General features: G+C 38.3%; 1 protein-coding gene across 1 annotated transcript; it reads right to left on the reverse strand.

Annotated features, from left to right (window-relative positions):
• Positions 1–11951: 11951 nt before the first annotated feature.
• On the reverse strand, positions 11952–12890 carry LOC140531447 (olfactory receptor 6C2-like). The gene has a single exon (XM_072650389.1). The coding sequence runs from the start codon at positions 12888–12890 to the stop codon at positions 11952–11954; it is 939 nt and encodes a 312-aa protein (XP_072506490.1).
• Positions 12891–13130: the final 240 nt, after the last annotated feature.

A 13130-nucleotide genomic window follows, 5' to 3' on the forward strand; every position in this document is an offset into this window, starting at 1 on the left:
CATTTCTCTAATCAGAAGTGATTTAGAGCACTTCTTCCTATGCCAATAGAGATCTTTGATTTCTGCATTTGAAAACTGCCTATTCCTATCCTTTGATAATTCATCAATTGGGACAAGGTTTGTATTCTCATAAATTTGACTCAGTTCTCTATATATTTGAGAAAGGAGATCTTTATCAGAGAAACTTGTGGTAAAAATTGAGTGTCAAACATTGCTCTCTGCTTTCCTTCTAATCTTCTTTGCATTTGTTTTGTATGAACTAAAACTTTTCAATTTATTCTGATCAAAATCATTTATTCTACATTTCATAATGCTCTCTGTCTCTTTTGATCAAGAGTTCTGCCTTTCCCCGTAGACTCGACAGGTAAACCCTTCCTTGCCCATCCATTTTAATTGCTTCATGATCTATAGTGCCTTTTAATTAGATCTATTTTGTCTTTACTTTGTCTTAGATCAGGAATGCTACCCCTGCTTTTTTTTTCCTTCAACTGAAGCAAAATAGATCATGATTCAGACCCTCACCTTTACTCTGTATGCATCTCTTTGCTTCAAGGGTGTTTCTTGTAAGAAAAATATTGTAGGATTTTGGTTTTTTATCTACTCTGCTATCCACTTTCATCTTATGACAGAGGTCATCCCATTCACATTCATGGGTATGATTACTACCTGTGTATTTTCCTCCATCCTATTATTCCTTCTGTTTTAACTCTTTCTCTCTTTTCACCTTTTCATACCATACCAGTATTTTACTTCTGTCTATTACTTTCCCTGATAGTGACCTCCCTTATGTCAGTCCCCCCACCCCCATCTTTACTTAATCTCCTCCCCTCTTCCTTTCCTGTCTGGTGAGACAGATTTTTATATTCAACTGATTGTTTATATTATTCCTTCTTTGAGACAATATTCAGAGTAAGCTGTAAACAATGCTCATTGTCCACCCTGTTATCATCCCCTCCCTTGTAATAGGTCTTTCTCATCTCTTAATGTGAGATAATTTACTCCATTCTAACTCTCCCTTATTCTTCTCCCATTTTACTTCTCTTTCTCATCCTTTAATTTTTTTGTGTGTTATTTCCTCAAAATCACTTTAAAATTGTACCCTCTGTCTATGTATATTCCTTCTATTTTAGCATTACAATATTTAAGAGTTACAAGTAGCATCTTCCATGTGGGGATATAAATAGTTTAGGTCTATTGAAATCCTTATATTTCTGTCTCTCCCTTTTAAACCTGGTTATGCTTCTCTTTGGTTTTCTTATTGGAAGTGACATTTTTGGTTTAGCTATGGTCCTTTCCTTATGAAGGCTTGAAATCCTATTTCATTGAATGACTATTTTCCCCTTGTTGTAGTACACTTAGTTTTTCCAGGTAAGTGATTCTTGGTTGTAATTCTAACTCCTTTGCCCACTGAAATATCATGTTCCATGGCCTCTGATCCTTTAATGTTGCTAGTGTCAAGTCCTGTGTGATCCTAATTGTGATTTCCCAGTGTTTGAATTGTTTCTTTCTGACCACTTGCAGCATTGCTTTTCCTTGACCTGACAGTTCTGAAATTTGGCTACAGTTTTCTTTGGGGTTTTTATTTTGAGGTCTCTTTTCTGAAGTGATTGAAGGGTTCTTTCAATGTTATTTTGCCCTCAGGTTCCAGGACATCAGGGCAGATTTACTTGGTAATTTCTTGAAAGGTGCTGTCCAGGTCCTCCCTTTGATTATGACTTTCACGTCATTCAATGATTCTGATTTCCTCTATCCTGGATCTGTTTTTCTAGGTCAGTTTTTTTCATGAAGTATTTCACATTTTCTCCCATTGTTCATTCTTTTTAATTTGTTTAACTGATTCATGATGTCTCATAGCTTCATTACTTCCACCTGCCCAATTCCAACTATTAAGGTATGATTTTCCTCACTTAGCTTTTGTACTTTCTTTTCCACTCGGCCAATTGTATTCTTTTTTAAATTTTATTTATTTAGTTTTAGTTTACAACATTTATTTCCACAAAGTTTCGAGTTCCAAATTTTCTCCCTATCTCTCCCCTCCTCTACCCCAAGGCACCATGCATTCCAATTATCCCTTCCCCAAACTGCTCTCTCTTTTATCACACCCCTCCCTTCCCTTTTCCCCACCTTGTCTCTTTTCTTGTAGGGCAAGGTAGATTTTTATACCCCATTACCTGTATTTCTTATTTCTCAGTTGCAAGCAAAAACAATTCTCAAAATTTGTTCCTAAAACTTTGAGTTCCAACTTCTCTCCCTTCCTCCTTCCCAACCCATCCCCACTGAGAAGGCAAGCAATTTAATATAGGGTATACGTGTGCAGTTATGTAAAAGACTTGCATAATATTTATGTTGTGACAGACTAACTATATTTCCCTCTGTCCTGTCCTGCCCCACATTTATTCTATTCCCTCTTTTGACCTTGTCCCTCCCCAAAAGTGCTTATTTCTAATTACTCCCACCTTCCATTTGCCCTCCATTCTATCATTCCCCCTACCCACTTATCCCCTTCTCTCCTACTTTCTTGCAGTGTAAAATAGATTTTCATACCAAATTGAGTGTGCTTGTTATTTCCAAAAGCCAAATGTGATGAAAGTAAGCTTCATTTTTGCCCTTTCACCTCCCCCCTTTTCCTGTCCATTGAAAAAGCTTTCACTTGCCTCTTTTGTGAAAGATAATTTGCCCCATTCCATTTCTCCCTCTCTCCTCTCAATGTATTCCTCTTACCGCTTTATTATTTTAGATATCGTCTCTTCCTATTCAACTCACCCTGTACCCTCTTTGTATATGTACGTAATCCTTCCAACTACTCAAATACTGAGAAAAGTCTCAAGAGTTACAAATATTATCTTTCCATGTAGGAATGTAAACAGTTCAAATTTAGTAAGTCCCTTACAATTTCTCTTTCATGTTTACCTTTCCATGTTTCCCTTTATTCTTATGCTTAAAAGTCAAATGTTCTACTCATCTCTGGTCTTTTAGCAAGAATGCTTGAAAATCCTCTATTTCACTGAATGATCATTTTTTTTCCTTGAAATATTATATTCAGTTTTGCTGGGTAGGTGATGCTTGATTTTAATTCTAGTTTCTTTCAATTCTGGAATATCATATTCCAAGTCCTTCTATCTCTTAATGTAGAAGCTGCTAGATCTTGTTTTATCCTGATTCTATTTCCACAGTACTCAAATTGTTTCTTTCTGGATACTTGCAATATTTTCTCCTTGATCTGGGAATTTGCCTACAATATTCCTAGGAGTTTTTCTTTTGGGATCTCTTTCAGGAAATGATCATTGGATTCTTTCAATATTTATTTTGCCCTCTGGTTCTAGAATATCAGGGCAGCTTTCCTTAACAATTTCATGTAAGATGATGTCTAGGCTTTTTTTTTTTATCATGGCTTTCAGGTAGTCCCATAATTTTTAAATTGTCTCTTCTGGATCTATTTTGCAGGTCAGTTGTTTTTCCACTGATATATTTCACATTGTCTTCTATTTTTTTCATTCTTTTGGTTTTATTTTGTACTTTCTTGGTTTCTCATAAAGTCATCTGCGCCATTCTAACTTTTAAAGAACTATTTTCTTCAGTGAGCTTTTGAACCTCCTTTTCCATTTGGCTAATTCTGATTTTTAAAGCATTCTTCTCTTCATTGGAATGTTGTACCTCTTTTGCCATTTGGGTTAGTCTATGTTTAAAGGTGTTTTCTTCAGCATTTTTTGGGTCTCCTTTAGCAAGTTGTTGACTCACTTTTCATGATATTCTTGCATCATTCTCATTCCTTTTCCTAGTTTTTCCTCCACCTCTCTTATTTGACTTTCAAAATCCTTTTTGAGTTCCATGGCCTGAGACCATTTCATAGTTTTTGGAGGTTTTGGATGCAGAAGTCTTGAATTTTATGTCTTCCTCTGATGGTATGCATTGTTCTTCTTCATTTCAAAGGATGGAAGGAAATACCTGTTGACCAAGAAAATAACTTTCTTTAGTGCTATTTCTTTGCTCTTTGGGGGGCATTTCCCCAAGCAGTTACTTGACTTTTGAGTCCTTTGTCAAGTGGAGGGTATACTATAGTCCTCAGTTCCTACACCGTGTCACAGTCAAGGGAGAGGACCCTGCCAAGCAGGTTCACTTTTAGTTACATTGCTAATAATCTATCTTAATCTCTTTTTTAACTTTAATTCATTGAGGATTGTGTTGCTGATTCAGAGACTCACTTTCATTCAGGGTAGGCAGTCCATATATCTTCCTATTTGCCTCTAATGAGTAAACCAAAGATCCAGGATCTCCTATTTTGTCAATTCCAAAAACACTTCTCTTTCATGCAGGTGAGTATATTTAGAGGATAAGTAAGGTGGTTAAGATATAAGGAAGCTGGCTGGTATAGTGGATAGAATACCAGTCCTGGAATCAGAAAGATCTGAGTTTAAATCTGGCCATAAACATTTACTAGCTGTGAGGTGCTGGACAGTTTACTTAACCCCTATTTGCCCTTCTTCCTCTGTAAAATAAAGACATGCTGGAGAAGGAAATGGCAAGCCACTACAGTACATTTTTCAAGAGTATACTGAACAACCAAAAAAAATGGTACAGATGATAGTGACAAGAGGAAAGGCATCTTGCCAAGTCATTCCTGCCTGTACTCTTCTCTGAGAACAACCACAAGCATTCTTCTCCCCAGGATTTGCCAGTAGAATTCCCTCTCCAGAACCTCCACCAGCTGCACAAGCTAGTGGTTCTCCTCACCCCAGGACCACACAGGCCTGAGATCCAGATCAGTAGCTCAATTCCCTGAGGATCTTTAGACTGACAGCTCCTAAAATGGATACTGTTGCTTACTTCCTGGGGCTGAGGCTAGGACAGGAACCTGCTCCCTTTTCACCCAGGTGAAAGAGCTTTCTCACTGAACTTTGAAGCTGTCTTTGGTGTTTGTGGGTTGAGAAATCTTGAAACCGCAGCTGCTGCCTGTGATTCTGCACCCTGAAGTCTGCTCTGGTCCTGTCCATTCCACATATGGCTGAGGCTGGGCTTTGTTGTGTTCTGAACCTTGTGTAATAGACCATTCCTATGGGTCTTCCAGGCTGTCTTGGGCTGGAAATCTCTTTCACTTTGTCATTTTGTGGCTTCTGATGCTCTAGAATTTGTTTAGAGTCATTTTTACAGGTATTTTATGGGCTATGGGAGGGAGAGTTAGAGCAGGTCTGTTCTTTTACTCTGCCCTCTTGGTTCTGCCCCCCTGTTGAGGGTGTAAGCTCAGTTTCATGTGGACAGTCTCTGGCAGGTAAAAGTGAGGACCTCTAAACCTCAGAGTTCTCACGAGGTCCCCCGGGGAACAGCTGGGGATTGAGGCATGAAACACGAGCTATCTCTTGCATTTCTACCTCTTCTCAGTGGGAAACTTGCTGGGGAGAGAATCCCACCCTTGAGATTGGTCCATGGTCTGAGCACACCTGTTGTTAATTAGCTAGGGGCTGAGAGCACGCATGGTATTCACATGCAAACTATTCAGCTGGGAGAGCTTAAGTAGGGACAGGAAAGCCTGAAGGACCTCTTCTGGATGTGGGGTCCTCTCCAGGGGCTCTTCTTGCTGCGGGGCCCTTAGAGGGAAGAGGGTTCCTCCCCTCTTCCACTCCCATCCTCTTGCTGTATGATCCTTGCCCCTTGGGAGGAAGAGGATTCCTCTCTCCTGAGGAACAATTTCACCCTGCATATGGATACGTAACTAAGACCCTGAATAAAGCCTAACCCTTGTTTGACTCTGGAAAGTCTCTTCTCTCAATACGTTTATCCAGTTGGCCACCAAAGACCTGGACGAAAGGTAAGAAGACTCGGGTAGCCCATTGCCCTCTAGGACGAACACCGCCCCCCCCCCAATTTTACTCTTTAAAGTGTTGTTTTCTTTGGTATATTTTTATATCTCCTTTTTCATTTCTGTAATTATACTTTTAAAGCAGTCTTCCAGCCTCTTTTTTCATAATTCTCTCATATTTTTTGCTCTAATTTCTTTTCTCAATTTTTCTTAAATCTCTCTTATATGACTTTTAAACAATTTTTTTTTTATCATTTCCCCAAGATCTTCCTGAGATTGAAATCACTTTCTATTTTTCTTTGGAATTTTTCCCATAAATGTTTTGACACTGTTGTCTATTCTGAGTTTGTGTCTTGATATCCCCTATCACCATGACTTTCTATGGTCTGATTATTTTTTTTTTTTTTTGCCATTGTTGTATTCTGCTAATCCCCTACCTCACCGTTTGACTTTCTTTAAAGTTGAGATTATTCCTAGGATGGAAGGGGAACTGTCTCCATCCACTTGTGCTCATTTCGGTAGGCTATGGCTCTTTACTTGATGCTGTACTGGTGCTGTCCTGGGACACTCATGTATGGTACTGTATTGCATAGGTAAGGTGGGGCTTGGCTGTCACTGCTAGAAAATGTTGGGGTCTGGCAGCTTACTGGTGCTGAGCTTAGTTCCTAGTTGCAATATCTACCATCTACTGTGGGTAGGTGGGGTTTTTTCTGTGTTTCCTCAGGATTACACCAAAGAAAGTAGAGATCCAGCAGATGGAGGACAGGTGCATACACAAGGCTTTATTGAAACACTTGGTGGTTGTTGTATCTGGTATTTGTCAGTTTCCTTGGCTACCTTAAGGTATGTGGGGGGCGGGGGTCCTGGTGTTGGTACTTGTGTGCTCCACCATGCTTCAGCTCAGCATCTCCCACTGGTCTGCTGAGGTGAAGCTTGCAATTGGCTTGCTGAGACTCTTCTCATCCTCAGTGGTGCTCCCCTTTAAGTCAACTCATATGGACCTTTCTTGCTGCTCCTCCAAGTTTCTTGGGCTAAGATATTCTTTCACTCTGTCTTTTTTCTTTTGTTTATTCCAGACTTTGATTTGGGGCTTTATTTTGTGGTTGTTTGGAGAAGATTATAGGAGAGTTGCATCAGTTTACTGCTTATTCTCCCATCTTGACTCCCAGAAATTCTGTTGTTTTATTTTTAATGAGGGATAGTCAGCTTTGGGCTTCCAAAGAATGTAATAGTAACTTATTGATGTAGAAATAGTGGCAGCAAGGTGGGGCAGTAGATAGAGTGCTGGGTCTGAACAAAGGAAGACCCTTTTTCCTGAGTTCAAAACTGACCTCAGACACTTACTAGCTCTATGGCCCTGGGTATGTTACTTACCTCTGTTTTTTTTTTTCAGTTCCTCTTATATAAAATGAGCTGGAAAAGGAAATGGCAAACTAGCCTACTATCTTTGCCAAGAAAACCTCAAATGTACACAAGGCTGAAACAAATGAATGACCACCACCACCACCACCACATGTGTGTGTTCATCCTTCATTTTGTAAGAAGATCATGCCATCAGAGAAATAATGACTTGACTTGCACTAGATTTGTTTTGAGTGAGGGACGACTGTGCAGGTTACCAGCCTCACTTTTCCTCCAGAGCCATCTGAATCCAGTGATCAGATATTCATCAGGATGACTGGAGAGTACCCAGGATGAGGCAATTGGGCTTAAGTGACTTGCCCAAGGTCACACAGCTAGTGAGTATCGAGTGTCTAAGGTGAGATTTGAACTCAGGTCCTCCTGACTCCTGCACTAGTGCTCTATCCACCGCACCTCAGAGCTCCTCCTACCACCACGATAACCCTAATGGTTAAAGAAGAGTTCAAAGCCTGAAAAGGATGTAGTTTTTCCTAGCCAAATATTCATAGTAAAGGCAGGAGCAAGACTTGGCAAGATACCTTTCCTCTTGTCACTATCATCTATACTATTTTTTGTTGTTGTTCACGGTACTCTTGAAAAATTTACTGTAGTGACTTGCCATTTCCTTCTCCAGGGTGTCTCTGTTTTACAGAGGAAGAAGAGGAAATAGAGGTAATTAACTTGCCTAGCACTACACAGCTAGTAAGTGTTTAAGGCCAGCTTTAAGCTCAGATCTTTCTGATTCTAGGACTGGTGTTCTATCCACTATACCAGCTAGCTTCCTTACACCTTAACTGTCTTACTTCTTTTCTAAATATACTCACCTGCCTGAAAGAGAAATGTTTTTGGAACTGAGAAAATAGGAGATCCTGGATCTTTGGTTTACTCATTGGAGACAAATAGGGAGACATATGGACTGCCTCCCCTGAATGAGAGTGAGTCTCTAAGCAGAGATACAATCCTCAATGATTTAAAGTTAAAAAACAGATTTAGATTTTTAGCACTGTAACTAAATGTGACCTTGCTCTCTGTTCTCTTTCAAAATTAAAATGAAATTTTATTTTTTTACTTTAAATTTATTTTTTTCCAATTAACAATTATTTAGTTTCTTTTCTTCTCTCCTCTCTTTCCCTCATCATTGAGCAATTTTGAAAAAGAGCCCTCATGAACGTATTTATATAAACAAAGCAAATTCATACATTGAAGATGTTCAAAAGTAAATCTTTTGGGTTCCAACAAAATATCAAGTTCAATTCCTTCTCAGACTATTAGACTACTTGTGTCTTTCAGTGTCTTTTTGTGGCCTTCCCTGATCCATTTGCATCTTCTGCATTTTTGGAGTGAGTGAAATTAGGGCGTTTTTTATCATGTAGTAAAAGAAAAGAATGGTAAAAAAAAAAGATAAAAGAGAAAGTGAAAAGCTGGAAAAGTTTTCCTTGCATCTAGGAAAGACATTTTCTGATCCATAGTCTAGAGTGTTAAAGATTACTAGAAGGACAGCTAGTCAGTGCAGTGGATAGAGCCCTGAGTCAGGAAGACTCATTTTCTTGAGTTTATAATGGTCCTCTGGCACTTGCTAGATATGTGTTCCTGGGTATATCACTTTAACCTGTTTCTCTCAGTTTCCACATTTGTAAAATGAGCTGGAGAAGGAAATGGCAAACTACTCTAATATCTTTGGAAGAAAACCCCAGATGAGGACACAAAGAGTTAGAAACCACTGAAATGACTGAACAACAATTGGAACAGAACGAGGGAAAGCCAGAGGATAGGTATGATGAGTTCAAATCAACCTGTGGACTAAAAAAGCATGGCAAAGTTCAACCTTTCCATAAAGAGGATAATGACCCAGTAATGCAGGACTCTAGATGAAGCTGGAAGCTGGAATCAGAAAGGAGATGTATAACCACATGTACAGTGGAGCTTTGCCCAGTGGTGATCACAATTTCCATGGAGAATCATCCAGAATTGCTGTTGCATTTAATGAAGGGGGGTTTGTCAGAAGTAATGCAAACTGTATATATATATATATATACAAGACATTCAACAGGAATGATACATATGATGGAAACAATATATCTGGCAAAGGCTTTTTGAAAGTCACTGTGAAATCAGGATTGTAGTCCTGACTGACTATTGTATTTCTAGAGAGGTTGACATTATGTCATACCACCTGCTTCCATCCCCTCAAATAAAGGCCAGTGCTTAAGGGAAACACCTTTTCCGTGGAAAATCTCATTCCTTTTGGGCAGAATAATGGAAAAGCAACTATTTGATTTGTTATAATCAATTATGCTAATGCTATACCTTTCTCACAATATTCCAAGAATCCCCCCTGGTTACTGTGTTAATAACTCTCAGCATTATATTCTCTTTTAAATTTGCTCCCTTTCTTCCTTTCTCTCCCAGTTTCACTCTGAATCACTCACATTCATTTTTGTTTTGACAGAGTAATTAAAATTACTTCCTTACTAAACCTGGGAGAAAAAGACCATAATGACACTAAGATTTTACATCTGCGTTTCAATATCCCTCCCATTTGAATTATAAATAATGAAGAGCAATGTCCTGGGTAAAGCACAAAAATGCAGAATACTAAGTCAGTTCTTCAACCCCATGAACCTCTCAGACATTGGTAGAGAGTAAATGTAATGTAAATGTTGCAGTAATAATATCATTAAGTAATGGTATCATTAAGTAAGCACAGTAGTCCTGCAGTATTAGAAGCCCAAGTTGCCTATCCCTCCATGCATGTTTCCTTTCTAGAGGTCTCTTTAGGCACTTATCTACTCTTTCCATGAAAAACATGTCTATTTGTATCTCAATTTTGTGTGAGGAATATGTACTTATTATTTTAATTAATGTGCTATCTTATTAAATATTTTTTATTTGAACTAAGTGTATTGTCCACTTGAGTAATAAAATGATATGTATTGGTTAAAGGAAGGCAATTTTGGTTTTGAGTGGATGCAAAGGAATAGAGTACCTCAAACCTCATGTAGTCTGATCTTGGGACCCATTTTACGAGTTAGAGGGGTATTTCCAGATCTACACAGTAGGTGTTTCTTCACTCAAAAGCAGAGGTCATAATGGCTTATGAGCCCTCACAATTGTGTTCACTTTTATTGACCAGGTAAAAGATAAAATTAATTCAGAACAAAGGCATTCAATAAATAGAATAGATGAAAAAGTAAAAATACAATATTTTCCAACTTTAAATGGGATAACCAGTCCAGAAGACTCATGTTATAGACTGTAGTAATACCTCCAAATGTTGTGTATGTGTAATGCCAGCAACCTATCCAACTTTCTCCTCAAGTAATTGTCTTCAAAGGAACATAAAACAACAGAGTACTTAAGGGCTTGAAAATACTTGGTAATACATCCACAGGTTTGAGTAGTGGAAATGATACTTGTGAATGAATGTCAGTAATAACATTTTTTTAAATGATTGAACTCAAGGAAATAGGAAATTGTAACAGACAAATTTTTTTTTTTCTTTGTATGCTGTCAGACACACAAAAAAAGTACCTCTTTTGAGGGGGGTAGTGGTGGAAGTTACTAACAAAATTCCTTTATGGCCCTTATTCAGATTTTATTTTGGGTCATGTGACCAATAGTTTGTCTCTTATAGGTCAGTAAAAGATGGTGCTAGAAATGAGTGGATCTAGAATATAAGGAGGAGATATTTTTAAAGAAAGTAGAAAATCTATAGGTTGCCACTAAAGGAAAAAACAGTCATCTTAGTAAAAGCTGGCAGGTAATAACTTGTGATTTCTTATTTCAGGGAACTCTTCAGACTTTCAGCTTTGAAGATTTGTTTTATTTTGAGGAACTGATTTTCACCTTCAAAGGTTTTAAGTCAAAAGCTCCAGATGACAATATTTACAGGGCTAATTTGAGTGTTCAGGCAGAAGATCTCAGTATTTGGGCTTTCATGTTTTATAACATGGATCATCAGACAAAACTGATTTTTCCCTTGGCTGCACTACCTTGAGTATTTTCTGATGGACATCTCCACCATGGCCTAAGAAGCTCATTACTTTGAAGGCTTAATCATCCTGTAGGTTCTCATCAGTCTTTGTAATCCACATCAATAGTATCTTCTGTCTCTGATTGATTTGATAGTGGAGTCATGGATTCTAAATCTCCAAATAAGGAGAGAGCTGAGCTCAAACATTCCTCAAAACATTTCTCATCTGACTGTACTACTTTGGGACTTCTCCCTGACTTCTCCACCATGCCTTCATGCATGGTCCCTTTCCTTTCCCTCTTACTTTTCAGTTTTCTTTTGTGTATGTTGTCTTCCTAATTAGATTTTAATTTCCTATGGGGCAGAGATTGTCTTTCTCTTTTCATATTATTATCTTTGTACTCAACTTAGTGGCTGATATGTAATAGATGCTTAAGAAACATCTATTAGCTATTAAACAGGGGACTGGAGAATTCTTTGATAATAAGTTTCTCATTATCACACAGATGGTTCCAAAAAATGTTCACTGACTTTCATAACAATAAATTGTTGAGTGAGGTCATTGAAAACAAGTGAAAACCTTTGAAAGAGGGATGGAATGGAGAGGAAAAATCTTCATTCAGTGAGGATTTCTGGATAAGAGATAAAAGTAGCTGTGAAATTTGGATCTGTGGGGAAGGTGGCATTAGTAAGAGAATTAAATTGGATCATAAGACACAGAACAAAGACTTCTGAACTATTCAGATTTTCTTTTACTAATTTCACCTAAATGTCTATTGCTTTTCATAGTTTTGAAATCAATATAATCTTTTTTAATGTGTCTCTAAAAGCTTGTATCACTTGTTTATTCCTCAGGGTATAAATAAAGGGGTTAATTACTGGTGCCACTGAGGTTTCAAGCAGTGTCACCACCTTATTCAAAGCTACCCCTTCTTTTTCAGAAGGTTTGATATATATGAAGATGCAGGTGCCATAAGTCATGGACAGAACAATCATGTGAGAGGAGCAAGTGGAAAAGGCTTTTCTCCTTTGTTCAGTTGAAGGGAATCTGAGAATAGTTCTGACAATATAGGCATAAGAGAGAACCACTAACACTAAGGTGATGATGAGTGTCAACACAGCAAAGGCTAAAATCATTCTTTCTAGGAACTGTGTATCAGAGCATGTGATCTCCAGCAATGGTGAGATATCACAGACAAAATGATCAATAATATTAGAGTCACAAAATTCTAGCTCAAGACTCATACCAAGTATAGGAACAATGATCAACAATCCAGACAGCCAGCAACCCAGGAGAAGTTGGTTACAGACTTTGTTGTTGATGATAGCTGCATAGTGCAGGGGTTGGCAGATGGCTACATAACGGTCATAAGACATGGCAGCCAGGAGATAAAATTCGGAGGCCCCAAAGAGGATACCAAAAAATAATTGAGTAAAACATCCATTATAGGTCACAGTATAGTCTCCAGTTAACATGTGGTTCAGGAATCTGGGAACACAGGCAGTTGTGTATGACAATTCTAAGAAAGAATAATTCCTGAGGAAAAAATACATGGGGGTTTTAAGGTGGGGATCCACCCAAGTGAGGGTGATAATGGTCAAGTTCCCAGTTACACTCAACATGTACGTCAGAAAAAGAAAGATAACAAGCAGACCTTGCAGCTGTGGGTCATCTGTCAGTCCTCGAAAAAGGAATACTGTTATCACTGTATGGTTTTTCATTTGTGACCTCTGTCTTTCATTGGATCTGTGTGACAGACAGAGAGAGAGAGACAGAGAGACAGAGAGACAGAGAGAGAGAGAGAGACAGAGAGAGAGAGAGAGATACTGAAAAGAGTCATCATAAAAAGTCAGCAATGCAATTGGGATATAAATGCTCACAATGTAGTCCTGGACCCCTCTTTCTTTCAATGACTAAAGAAAGAATCTCACCAACACTGTTATTCTCAGTGGCTTTTAGCT

Source organism: Notamacropus eugenii, chromosome 3 (genome assembly GCF_028372415.1).
Source record: "Notamacropus eugenii isolate mMacEug1 chromosome 3, mMacEug1.pri_v2, whole genome shotgun sequence".
Classification (NCBI taxonomy): domain Eukaryota; kingdom Metazoa; phylum Chordata; class Mammalia; order Diprotodontia; family Macropodidae; genus Notamacropus; species Notamacropus eugenii.

Coding starts and splice junctions, on each gene's coding strand:
- LOC140531447 (XM_072650389.1), bottom strand. CDS start 12,890: ATGAAAAACCATACAGTGATAACAGTATTCCTTTTTCGAGGACTGACA.